General features: G+C 36.4%; 1 protein-coding gene across 1 annotated transcript; it reads right to left on the bottom strand.

Moving 5' to 3' along the window:
* Positions 1-433: 433 nt before the first annotated feature.
* Positions 434-14218, bottom strand: LOC111999709 (cysteine synthase). Its single transcript, XM_065764426.1, is given in 13 exon segments — positions 434-699; positions 1258-1338; positions 1515-1574; positions 2828-2907; positions 3425-3476; positions 3575-3606; positions 3609-3629; positions 3632-3710; positions 3791-3988; positions 5854-5859; positions 13711-13828; positions 13961-14070; positions 14180-14218. Coding segments are annotated over 13 exon segments (963 nt in total). The 3' UTR covers positions 434-612.
* Positions 14219-14591: the final 373 nt, after the last annotated feature.

Genomic DNA, 14591 nt, shown 5'->3' with positions numbered 1-14591 from the left:
TTCTTACCTTTTGCAAGGTTTCCTTTTGATTTGGAGTCACAGATGCTTACTCCATGTTATCTTTATCCACCATCTCCCATGCATCATATAATCCAAGTAACGACTTCATTCAGATAATCAATTATCAAATTTTTCTTAATCAACTGAAATGGAATCATCCCATTTTGGCAGGCACCATTCTCTCCATGAACCAATTGACTCGTACCACATTATTGGAAGTCGATGGGCCTTCAAACACTCAAACACCACTCACAAATGGAACAAACCCACAGTCTCAAAGCACGCAAAGAAAGATAGAATGGAGAGGGAAGAGGAAGAGAATTCTTCTTGTGTTCTTACTTCTTATATCTCTTCTTCACACTTGTTTGCAATTAATGGAGGAAAACATGAATATATACTACACCATGCAACCTTAATTCTGACAATATTTAAATTACATAAACTTTAAAATTTTACTACTCCATTCAACTTGTTTACTAAATTATTTGATAAATGAAATAAAGTCTCATAAATAAAATAAGTTGTTCATAGACACTCTGCAAACATTTCATTAGCAAGTTTTCTTATCCTTTCAGCAAACCAGCACAGTGAAATGGACATATAAAGACATCACTAAAAAGTCATGTTTTCCGCCTCTCTCCTAATGGAATCAAAGAGTGCAGTAGATAAATAACGTTCTCCAGAGCTGGGGAAAATCACCTGCATAGCACACAAAATCAAAAGGAAATAGTTAAATAATTGGGTTAAACATATATATATGCCGACAAGTATATTTTTCAAACTTTGAATTAGGTTAAAGAGTGGTGATAATTACACAGTGTGTATGGGACACCTGGACACATAATGCCATGTTAGCTGAAATTATGTTTTGAGAACATGATTTCAATAAAAATTGTGAAATTAAAAACTTGATTTTACCATTTCACAACTATAACTTAAATTACAACAAATTGATCAATATTGTATACGATATTTTGGCCACACAACCTGCAGCTAAGCAAAAGTAATGGACAGCTTGAAAATAAATATGGTATTTTACAAAACTCTTCATCTCCTGGTTTTGGAAGAGACATGAAGAAATATGGATCCTAGAATGTGCAGTCAGGACTCCATAGAGCATACAAAAGGAGTCATCCAAAACATATTTAAAGGGTTCTGATGTGAAGCTTGAATTAAAATAACCTAAGCAGACTATCATAATAATAAAAACATGCAACAGAGATTCTATATTAATTTGAAGAAGGCAATGAGACTTACAACAATAAGTTTTCCATCATTTTCAGGTCTCTTTCCCACCTTCATTGCAGCAGCTGCTGCAGCACCAGATGAAATCCCCACCTGAAATAAACAAGCTCCCATTTTCAACAGAGAGTTGGAAAACCAAAGAGACCAGCAAGTAGCAACAAAAGAACCGTAGAAATTATGTGCAACAAAAATAAATAAATAAATAAAAAGGAAGTGTAAGGAATTCCTCTAGAATCTTTACATATTATCTAATTAAGATAATTCCATACCAGCAAACCTTCTTTCAGGGAAAGCAGCTTAGCAGTTTCAATAGCTTCCTCACTTGATACCTGAAAAAAGTTACCAAAAATATCACAAATCATTGAAAGTAAATCCATGCCTGTAGTAGCAGCCAACAGAAATCAGAAATGTTGTCATGGAAACAAAATAGCTCAGACTTGTTATGATTTGACAAGATTCACAAAGCAAACGTTGTAAGTATGTTCCTGCACTACTAATCTAATAGGTTCATATAATATCACAAGCATTTGCAATTTTTACTTAAATATGTAACAGGAATGTCCAAAGTCTTCTCTGTGTCTTTTCAGTTTCTATTTGAGGTAGAAGTATTATATCAGTCACTAGACACTTGTCCAAGGCCTAGCAAACTCCATGGATATAGACCACTCAAATTTTGTCAGAGCATTCCTTATCATTTTCCCAAAGCATCTCTCTTATTAAATACTATAATATTAAAATAGTGCAGATATTGAGTATGGAAGATCAATCCCAAAAGAAAAAGTTTACAAGAATGATCCATTTCTTGAAAGTGTATGCATTTTCCTTTCCAAGCCTTCCTTGACAAAAGAAATAACGAAGATGAACAAGATCTCCAATAAAATATTCAATTTTCATTCTCAATATAAAGTCCTCCTAAACAAAACATGATTTTAATCCTTTATTTTCTAAAATATACTTGCAAAAGTAGCCACAGAGGACCAACTTCTCTGAAAGAGTTGGCATTCTTCGTTATATATTGGTTATCAAGATTGCCAAGAAAAACAGTTTTGAACCTGAAGAATACATGATTTTGATCTTTTCTTTTCTAAACATACTTAAAAAAGCAGCCAGCAAGGAGTAAGTTTTCAGAAAGAATTACATTGTTCATTATATAGAGGAATCAGACCAACTGCAAGCCCTATAAAACCTACTCATGCCTAGATGATATACCTTGGAAAAACTACAACTGAAATGAACCTTACTAATAGATAGAATAAAATAAATAAATAAAAAACCCAAGACAGATAAATTAGAAAAGACCTTTCATGATCAAAATCCTAAACAAATGAACTACCTAATGTCTTTAAGGACTAAGAAGCTTGATTGTCTGAAACGTCCAAAATGGACTTATCATTTTATCATATTGATTACACAAGTGCAAAGATGATAATGGGTTGTGCCTCATTACAAGATTATTGTAATTGCATTTCCCATTTTTATGACACATTCAGACTGCTCTAGTACCTTTACAAAATTATAGCAAGAGAAGATCTTTTACATGTAAAATCAAGATGAATGCAAATATAATGGTTTCCAAACTCACTTGAATAACTTCATCAAACACATTGACATCCAGAACTTCAGGGATAAAGCCAGCACCAATTCCTTGAATCAGATGCTTGCCTATGAGATGTGCATGCATGCAACAGTTAGAGAACTATCATTGAAAATCAATGCAAACCAAAGAAATCATATAGATCAAATAAATATCAAACATAATGAAAATAATTTATGGCAGACAAATTTAACAAAGATTTGACTGTTCAAACATGTGCAATTTCTATCCCCATAAAAGAAAAAGAACCTGCCCTGAAATTTTTAATTTAAAAACCAACAAAGGTGGTCCAACCACCTTGGATTTCCTAACAATGCACCAAATTGATGCCCGCACAATGTACTAATATTTAACAAATCACACATCCGATAAAGTTCCAACTTTTTTGGTTTAGACACCTTATAATATCTCATATTATTATATTCTAAAGGCATAAATGATACCGGTGAAATTTGGAAAATGTAGAAATTTTTTCAAGTACAAATTTAATAATAAATTTTCAATCACAAGGACTGCACATATACATAAGATGGGTAAAAGTACCAAGAAAGAATAAAGAATTGAAGGTACTAAACATTAACTAACCTTGTTGTCCTCCATTCAAGAATGCATTTTCAACCGGTTCTACCCCATACACCTATATTTATACAGGATAAAATGGACCATTAGTATAAAGTATAAAATAATCTCTCTCTCTCTCTCTCTCTAAGAATCAAGCACACACACAAATGGAACCTTAATCTCTGGGTTTTTCTCCTTCAGGAAATTCCTGCACCAGTTATTGTACCCCAGTCCCTATCCCTGCAACCAAAATATCAACTTTCCCTGCTGAATCTCTCCATATCTCTGGGCCAGTGGTTTCATAATGGATCTGAACCAAGAATGACAGAATGATTTATTAATGGTGTTGATCATCTATCCCTATCAAAATATAGCAAATACAAACAATACCTCTGGGTTGGCAGGATTTGCAAATTGTTTTAACAGATAACTATTAGGGAATTTGCTTAAGAGCTCATCAGCCTTCTCAAGAGCACCATCAATGCCCTTGGTAGGATCTGTAAGGTGCAACTCAGCTCCAAAAGCTAGGGACACAATTCTTCTCTCAATGCTATATGAAGCTGGCATGATAAGTATTAGTCTGTAACCCTTGACAGCTGCAATGAAAGCCAACCCATGCCAGTATTGCCACTTGTTATCTCCATGAGAATAGTCTTTTGCCATTATTCAAACATGTCCCAAATCGATGAAAAATATGTTAGTTCTATAATCTGGACTACATACATAGCAATATCTCATATACAATTAAATATGAGTATTAAATAGATACCAAAAAAAAAAAGAATTAAAAGTAGAAGTGAAAAACCCTGTAATATGAGCATTACAAAACTGTGAAACAAATCCCAGAGAGGTCGTCCAAGTCTCACTTTTAAGTCATAATGAGGTTAACTATCAGCACAGTATGCAATAAAATGTGTACCAAATGCCTAATGAAAAGCCATGCAGGTGCCATCGTAGCAATTGTAGGGATATACTTTATTTGTTTCAATTCTTATAATCAACCAAGAAAGAAGAAAATTTGAAAGGTAAAAAACCTGTATGACCAAAAAAAAAAAAAAAAACCTAGATATGTAGAGATTTCACTACCCAACCTTCCTGGTGTAATCAGACCTTATCCTCTGCATCTTTTATCATACTATATCCATTTTGAGGTAGTTAAAGGCTTAAAAACTGAAATCAACGAGCTTCTCGATAGAGAGAGCCAAATGTGGCAGCAAAGGTCTAGGGCCTTCTTCCTTCAATGTGGTGATCACAACACAAGTTATTTTCACAGTAAAGCCTCCCACAGATTCCGCCGAAACAGAATTATGGGTCTTAGGAACTCTTCGAACTCCTGGTGTACTGAGGATCACCATATAAGGAAAATTGCTTGTGACTACTATCGATCCCTGTTCACATCATCCCAGCCATCAGAGTTCTCTGATATTTTGGAGGCTGTCAAGCCAACTGTCACAGAGGAGATGAATGCACAACTACTCAGGCCGTTCCTCAAAGAAAAAGTAGAAGAAGCCATCAAGCAAATGAAGCCAAACTCTGCACCCGGCCCTGACGGTATGCCGCCCCTATTTTATCATTCTTTCTGGTCTTTGATTAATGAGGATATTTGCTCTGCTGTGTTGGATTGCTTGAATAAATGCAAAATTCCCAAAATAATTAATTGTACTAACATCACTATGATCCCAAAAGTTAAATCCCCAGAATGTATCACAGATTTTAGACCGATCAGTCTCTGTAACGTCGTGTATAAGATTGTTTCGAAGGTCTTAGCAAATAGACTTAAAGTTCTTTTGCCTGCTGTGGTATCCGAGAATCAGAGCGCCTTCCAAGCTTGTAGGGTCATCATTGACAATATCCTCATGGCCTTCGAAACTCTCCACTACATGAAACACCATCATAGTGGTCGAACAGGCTTCATGGCTCTGAAGTTGGACATGAGTAAGGCTTATGACCGGGTTGAGTGGAGGTATCTCGAAAGTATTATGAAGAGAATGGGTTTTGCTAAGAAGTGGATTGATTTGATTATGGAATGCATCTCAACTATCAGTTATTCCATCCTCATTAATGGTGAAGTGTCGGAGGTGATCCACCCATCGAGGGGTTTGAGACAGGGTGACCCACTTTCACCCTACCTCTTCCTTCTTTGCACTGAGGGCCTTCACAGCCTCCTTCATCAGGCAGCGGCTGCAAGGCAGATCCGAGGTGTTTCTATATGCAAAAAGGGCCCCAGACTGACTCATCTTTTCTTTGCGGACGATAGTGTGGTGTTTTGTAGAGCCTCCCTCGATGATTGCAAGAAAATTCAATCCCTACTGGATTGTTATGAGAAGGCCTCGGGGCAGAAACTAAACAAAAACAAGACGGGCTTATTCTTTAGTAAATCCACCCCGGCTGCTATCTTGGACCAGATTAAGGTTGCTCTTGGGGTGCAAGAGATCAAACAATATGAAAAGTACCTTGGACTTCCATCGCTAGTAGGCAGGAAAAAGAAAGCCAGCCTTCTATACATTAAAGAGAGGGTGATGGCTAAGCTTCAAGGGTGGAAGAAGCAGCTTCTTTCCCAAGCGAGGCGGGAAGTGCTTCTTATAGCTGTGATCCAGGCTATCCCTACCTTTGCAATGAGTTGTTTCAAACTCCCGATCTCCCTTTGCAATGATATTGAGGCTTCGATCAGGAAATTCTGGTGGGGTCAAAGGGGCAATCAGAGGAAAATTCACTGGGCCAAATGGAGCTCTCTGTGTCAGCCAAAAAGCTTGGGAGGCATGGGTTTTAAAGACCTCCAAAACTTTAATGTCGCCATGTTAGCAAAACAGGTTTGGCGGCTGCTGGATAACAAAACCTCCCTTTTCCATAGATTCTTTAAAGCAAAATTTTTCCCAAAGGGCTCCATTCTTGAGGCTAAAGAAGAAAATGGTTCGTTCACTTGGAAGAGCATTCTAAAAGGCAGAGATGTGATTAAAAAAGGCATGCAATGGCGGGTGGGTAATGGCTCTTTGATCCGGATTTACCACGATAGTTGGCTTCCGGACCCCTATAACAAACAGGTGGTGTCTCCTAGGGACTTCCTTGGAAACGATGCTTTGGTCTCGGTTCTAATAGACAGGGACCATCATGGCTGGGTCACTGATGCTATCGACAGCATCTTCCTGCCTCATGAGGCTTCTTTGATCAAAGCGATCCCGCTCAGCCTTAATGACTGTGAAGATAAGATTTTCTGGCCCCATAATGCTGACGGCTCCTATTCAGTTCGTTCTGGCTATAGACTCCTCTCGGAGGATGATTCAAAAGACTCTCCTTTAGTGTCGGACCTCGCACCAACAAAAAGGCTTTGGAAAGGTATTTGGGGTTTAAAAGTTCCCAACAGGGTTAAAACTTTTATGTGGAGGGCCGGAACTGATTCTCTTCCTTCAAAAATGAATTTGCTAAAGCGGAAGGTACTGAGCAATGATCTCTGTCCTGATTGCAAGTTAGAAAGTGAGTCCTCTTTTCATGCTCTTTGGACTTGCTGAGTTGTGGCCTCTGTTTGGAAGTGCAAATTTGAGTGGCTGCGTAAGCTCGCGATTAGATGTAACTCATTCCTTGATGTTATCAAGCTTTGTCAGGACCACAATGGCCTCCTGGACCTGTTCGCAATGACCGGGTCTCTGCTTTGGTCTCGTAGAAACTAGCTCCGGCTTGGCAAGAAGGTGATACAACTGCAATTGATTAATTCCATGGCCTCTGAAAGCCTGTGGGAGTTTCAAAATGCTGTGGCATTTCCCTGCCCAGGAGCAAAAGTTGCAGTCCCGGCTAGGTGGCTTCCTCCCCCTAAGGATTGGGTGAAAGTCAATTTCGATGGTGCCATTTTTCAAAAGGAGAAGCTTGCTGGTCTGGGCTGTATTATTCAAAACGATGAAGGTCTTGTTATGGCTGCCTTTACACAATGTATTCCACTGCCTACTTCTGTAGAGATAGTGGAAGTGTTGGCGGTGCGCAGTGCCATTGGTTTTGCACGAGAGTTGTGCCTAAGTCAGGTGATCCTTGAGGGAGACTCGGACACGATCATTAGAGCCCTATCCGGTGGTGGTTTTGACTCCTCAAGCTTCGGCCACATCATTAGGGACATCAAGCTTCTCTCCTCTGTTTTCCAGAACCTTTCTTTTTGTCATACTCGCAGGCAAGGAAATAGTGTAGCTCATAGGTTAGCAAGATCAGCGTGTAAGTTTTCACATTTTCAGATTTGGATGATATTGTATCTGTGTACCTTTCTGAGCTTCCTTAATATATTTCCCCCCTCGTTCTGGGGTGGCTTCTCAAAAAAGAAAAAAACAAGAATTATAGAGAACAAATTATTTGCACAAGTCAGAATCATAGACATTCATTCTAAGCGTCTTTTAACTAAGCCCCATTGGACTTGTTATGCTTCTAGACACATTGCTGAGCCAATTGAGCCTTCAGTTCTTCAGTGTCTGCTGTACTTGAGGTAAACATCTTATAGCCTAGCATGGTCCTTGTTTAAAGGTCCAATTGTGCATGGATAATTAGCTTTTCATTATATTCTACTTTATTTTCCAATTTTTTAAGTGATAATAGGATTCCAAACAATGCACCATTAATGTATTGATGCTTCATCCCAGCAAATGGATTACCCCATGGATTTCATTAGTTTTCTTTTTCTTTTTTATCTTCATTTTTTTCCTTTTTTTTTCTTTTTTTTTTCTTTCTTTTTGAGGAATGATTCCTAATTAAGAAAGGAAAACCTATTGTTAGGGAAAAAAAATAGTCAGACCTTTGAAAAAAAATAAATTAGCTGAATTTTTCTTTTGGTGCACATAAATAATTTAAAATTGAATTTTAATAGTTATCCAGTTTTGGTTTCGTATAGTTTTAATTTTATGAATAATTTTTTTTTTAAGTTTATTTATTTATTATTGGATCCATTTTATTGTTTTTGTAAGGAAGCAAGGAATAAACTATATCTAAAATAATAAAACTTTTTTTACTTACAAATATAATTATTTGAAGTCCATTGTATCTGTTTTGTGGTATTTTTTTCAAAATACATATATACACACAATAATACAAATAAAATTTTATTTCAAAATAATAATAACAACTCTTATTTTTGTTTTCCGTTTTCCTTTTATTTTGTTGATAATTGCGTATGGGGAAAACTGATGCTGAACTTTCCCCCGTCTAGTTGCCTCTTGTGAAAAAAATGGTTGTAGCTAGGATGTGTCATTGTTTTTGTAGAAACGAAGTAAGAATTTTCAAATGTATTATGTCATATACGAGAATATAATATATTAGTATAGTACATAAAAAATTTCATAATATTTGTTACGGTAATTAAATTAACAAGTTTTTGCTTATTTTTATTTAGACTCACTATTTACATAATTTTTTCCTAATTATTAATAATTTACCATATCAATCGTGTGTGAAATTTTTTGTGTCTATAAATTAAATTTTTCAGTAGTTTAATATTCCTTTTTACTTAACAAGAAAAAAAAAAAGTTCTACCACTTAATAATTTTTTTTTAAGTTAATATTTTGAAATTCTCATTGCTGTTCACATGTTCTCTATATTTCACCACACGCATGCGTACTAAATTTCATTTCAATTCGTTGACCTTCACTATTTAATACGTAAACTCACGTTTTGTATATAATTAAAATTTCAAAAAAAAAAAACTTTTCACACATGAAATAGTTTTCTACTAGAGATAGGAAATAATTGAATATTATTGAGTAATGTAATATCAATAAAAGTTATGACACATGTAACTTGACCAAGTGTGTGTGTGTGTGTGTGTCACGTGACGCAAAATTAAGAATCCAATTAAAATTTAATTGGATTTTCTATAAGCTTAGCCTACATATATATATATATATATATATATATGAGAGAGAGTTATGTTGGAAGCTAAAGAGTCATGCCAACCTGAATGATTTCGCGAGTGTCTCGCAAGTAAGGCCTTTCCGCGAAGTACTCGTGAAACGTTATGCCTGGAGGATTTTAAGAGTGACTTTTTTAGCCTTCACACATACTATATATACCCTCATTATTCACAAATGTATGAGAGGTCATTCAAAGAGAAAAACTCTAGATATGTTTTCTATAACACACACTCCCATCTTTTAGAGAGAGATATATTTATCTTTAGTGAGAAATCATTTTAGCCTCTTTTCCTTCCCTCTCCTATTATCATACCTTGAAAGGAGATTTGTATTCAAACACAACCTACACATTTTCAGAATGTAAAGAATGTTTTAGAGCTTGGAAAACTTTGGAGATTTGCCAAAATAAGTTGGTAAGGCTTGGCAGATGCAATCGGATATATTGCGAGATCTGGAAAACTAGAGAAGACATGACTCCGAGAAGTCCGTTGGTAGCGGGAGTTTTGAGGGCTCAAGTACATTGGGTAGACTAGGCTTGGAGAGTTTTTTGTTATTCGTGTACTCTAACTTTATTCTCTAGTGGATCGATTACTACTTGGAGGGCGGTGAAAAGGTTTTTTGCCAAGTTCTTTAGTTTCGATAACACGTCTTGGTGTTATCTTGTGGTTGCATCTCTCTTTCCTTACTCTTGTGCTTTACTTTTATTGTTTTTTGTTCATATTTATGTACTAGAGTAGTTTTCGGTTTATTGCGCATCATTTACTCTTCTTCTTCACTTTTATAAGTTAGAGTAAAAGTAATCTAGCCGTAATTTTAATTTGAGAGTTTAAACAAGCTCTTGTATTTTAACACAAATCTGAGCTTTCAGTTTGAGACTAACACTTATAAGTAGGGGTGTTTGCGATGCGGTACGATGCGGTTTTGGGCCATTTTCAACACCGCACTTTATGGTGCGGTTTAACTAAAACTATAATTGCATCGTACCTTATTTTTGCGGTTACTTGTGCGGTGTGGTGCAGTGCGATGCGGTTTAAAGTTTAGCCAAAACCATAACTGCACCACACCTCATTTTTGCGGTTACATATGCGGTGCGGTGTATAAGATGCGATTTGAATTATTTGAAGTTGGTATATTTTTCAAATTTTAGGTTTTTTCTGCCTAGCCCAAAACTAATTTTTCCCTTTGTTTTGGTCCCAGTTTTAAACTATTGAGCTAGTTTTTCTTTATTTTGGGCAGACTTTCCTAATCAACACTTTCTAGGGTTATCAAACTATTATTATTATTTTTTTTAAAACTAGGGTTATTAAACTATTAATAATATATTTAATATTAAAAATAATTAAATATATTAATATATAGAAAAGGTGCGGTGCGGTGCGGTTTGTGCGGTTTTCTTATTATAAAACCGCAAACCGCACTACACCGTGCGATGTGGTGCGGTGCGGTGCACTATTACTTGCGGTGCGGTGCGGTGCAGTTATGTCATTTTGCGGGCGGTTTTGGTGCGATTTTTGCGGTTTATGTGGTTTGGTTGAACACCCCTACTTATAAGTTTCATCTATTATTTTCATTTCTCACAGAACAAAAAAAAAAATTGTCAAATTTTTCCGCTCATTGCACAAGTTTGCAACTAGTTCCCATAAAATTGACTCACATCTAGATGGTATTACTTGGAAAAGGTACAACCGAAATGAACTTTACTAATATACAAGATTTAAATAAACTAAACCTCCCAAAAAAAAAAAAATTCTTTAAGAGTCCATTTGGGAACAGCTCATATAGCTGAAACTAAAAATATTATAGATAAAGCTAAAAGGTAGCTAAAATAGTATAGTGAGATTTATGAATAGAATAAAAAAATGTAATGAAATCCATGAATAGTAGCAAAATAGTAAAAAAAAAGTAGTTTTTTAAGCCACTGTCACGCGTTACCTATGACTTCAATAAATTAGAAAAGACCTTTCTTGGCCAAAACTTTAAACAAATGAGCTAATGTCTTTAAGGACCAAGGAGCTCCCATCATTTTAAGTTTCTGACTTTCTGTCACTTCCAAAATGCTCCCATCATTTTATCCATAATGATTGAACAAAATTACGTACTCAAAGGTGATAATGAGTTCCGCCTCCATTTCAAGACTATTGTAATTGCCTTCCATTTTAATGATGTTATTCTAACTGTTCTATTCTATTACCTTTACAAAATTATAGCACAAGCAGATAAGTTTACATATGAAATCACGATGAATGTGTGTGTGTGTGTGTATAGATATACAATGGTTTCTAGACTCACTTGAATAACTTCATCAAGCACGTTAACATCCAGAACACCAGGGAAAAACCAGAACCAATTCCTTGAATCAGATGCTTGCCTAGGAAATGTGAATCCAAGAAATTCATATAGTTAGAGAACTGTTATCTGAAATGAATGGCAACCAAATAAATCATATAAGTATATAACTGATATCACATATAATGAGACTTCTAATGAAATTTATTTGGACAATGTGATTTATGTTATGGTAAGGACAAGAATGAATACAGTTTAAATGATTAACGAAAATCTAAATTTGTTGATGACCAAATTGTACGTACCATGAAGATTTAAGGACCAAAAGAATGCTTAAGCCAAAAATTCAATTAGTAGAGCCCATTATTGTGAGAAATTAGAAGATTGCTCTGAGAGTACTAAATAATTACCCAATTTTTGGATCAAGAACTAATAAAGATGATCTAACCTAACCTCTTTGGATTTATTAATAACACTCCAAACTGATGCCTGAAAAATGTATTACTTACTGATATTTAATGAAGCTCCAAAATTTTGGGATCAGTTTTTCAGCTCATACTATCTCAAATTGTTAAGGGTTTGAATTTTTTTGATACAGGTGAAACTTTAGCTTGGAGATCTGAAACTTTTTCAATATATGAATATATTATTGAGGGAGCATACTAACCACACTGTCCTCCATTCAAAACTGCACTTTCAACAGGTTCTACTCCATACACCTAGATTTATACAAGAGAAAATGAACCATTGGTATAAACTAATACGAAATATGCTCTCTCTCTCTCTCTCTCTCTCTCACACACACACACTCTATGAATTAGAAGCAAGCATACTAATTAACAAGTGGACCTTTATCTGGGTTTTTGTCCTTGAGGAAATTCCCTGCACCAGTTACTGTACCCCCAGTCCCTATCCCTGCAACCAGGACATCAACTTTCCCTGCTGAATCTCTCCACATCTCTGGGAAGTGTTTCATAATGGACCTAAACAAAGAATGACAATTTGATTTGTAAATGGTGCCAATCATCTATATATCCATATCAAAAGATATCAACTGTAACTATACCCTCAGGTTGGCAGGATTTCAAGTTGAAAGGGAGAAATCTCTTAAAACCCAAATAGACGGATCCATCGTTTGCACGGGCCGTATGTGGACGGACCTAATGTGAATGGGCCGGACATGGACGGGCTGTTTTATGGTGGGCTAGTTATCCATGGGCCTGCTGAGCCCCTAAGGAGGGATATTTTGGCCCATTCTCGTAAGAGCCCAAATAGAGTCCTTGCGCTAGTAGGACTTCGGAAATCTCGTCTACTTGGTAAAAATCTTCCGCATAAGGAGGAGACTTGTTCATCACGTTTTGGACTCCACAAGAAGAGTCCTATAAGGAAAAGACTTCCGCACCAAGGAAGGGATGTCAATCTCAAGCCACTATAAAAGCCCCAATACCCTCATAAACCAAGGTACGCATAATTGTGGACCTAATGTGAATGGGCCGGACATGGACGGGCTGTTTTATGGTGGGCTAGTTATCCATGGGCCTGCTGAGCCCCTAAGGAGGGATATTTTGGCCCATTCTCGTAAGAGCCCAAATAGAGTCCTTGCGCTAGTAGGACTTCGGAAATCTCGTCTACTTGGTAAAAATCTTCCGCATAAGGAGGAGACTTGTTCATCACGTTTTGGACTCCACAAGAAGAGTCCTATAAGGAAAAGACTTCCGCACCAAGGAAGGGATGTCAATCTCAAGCCACTATAAAAGCCCCAATACCCTCATAAACCAAGGTACGCATAATTGACCCTCTCTAGCACTCTAGAGTTGTGAGCATACTTTCTAACTTGACCTTCGGAGGGTATTTGGCCGGCACCACGCCGGTGCTCTGTGTTAGGTCCTCTTTTCTCTGTGCAGGTGTCGCTTCGAGGGTACGAGCATTGTGCAATTCACTGTTGATTTTTTCGGCATCATCACAAGTTGATGCAGCAAATAACTATTAGGGACTTTGCTTAAGATCTCATTAGTCTTCTTAAGAACACCTTCATGTCCTTTAGCAGGATCTGTAAGGTGCAAATCAGCTCCAAAAGCTAGGGACACAATCCTTCTTTCAATGCTAAAGTCAGCTTGCATGATAAGGATAAGTTTGTAACCCTTGACGGCTGCGATGAAAGCCAACCTAATGCCAGTATTGCCACTTGTCGTCTCAACCAGAACAGTCTTCCCTGGTGTAATCAGACCCTTACCCTTGGCATCTTTGATCATGCTATATGCAGTCCTGCATTCAAGCCAATAGTTGAATTCAAATGAATATGTCTAAACGAAAAAACCTCAATGAACATTAATGGTTTCTACTTTCCACACCACTCTACAATCCAATAGAAAAGAACATAAATAACAAATTTAATGCCTGTCTTTGACACTAGATCAGGGCTCCATCATCTCAAGCTTGGCAGCAATATGGGCTACACAACCATCCACAACATTATTGAGATATGCCATTGGGGTATTGCCTATCAACTGCACAAGCCAAAAGATTACCATTATCAAAATTGTATATGGGAACAAAGTGTTCATAATACAAAAATAATGAGAACAAAAAGTGTTAATTCTGTTGAAAAATGAATACTTCTGTAACATCTTTCTTGATTGCACACTTGTCTTCCATGTTTATCTTCTTGAAAATACTGCAAGCTGATAAAGAAAAATGTTGAAGAGTGTGAGGAAACTTTAAAGTAGATTGTAGTCGTATATTAAGTACAAGAAACCATAATGGGCACATTTGTATAATCATTAGTATATATGTTTGGAGGTATATGTATGCTTCATCATGGTCACCCTAGTATTAAATGTTGAGATTTGTTGTTGTGGAAGCCTTGTCAAAATAAATTTAACACTAAAAAAGAAAGTATCTTGAAAAAAACTTTGTGATAAATCCCACCACTCAAGTAGGATACTCAAGGAGTTATCAATAAAATAGAAGTTTTATTGATGCTTAAATGCTTAATACATTACACACACCACTCTTTACTATTTCTCTC

Source organism: Quercus suber, unplaced genomic scaffold, assembly GCF_002906115.3.
Source record: "Quercus suber isolate HL8 unplaced genomic scaffold, Cork oak 2.0 scaffold_558, whole genome shotgun sequence".
Taxonomy (NCBI): Eukaryota; Viridiplantae; Streptophyta; class Magnoliopsida; order Fagales; family Fagaceae; genus Quercus; species Quercus suber.
The sequence above is the reverse complement of the archived record's forward strand: the minus strand, read 5'-3'. Positions and strand labels throughout refer to the sequence as shown.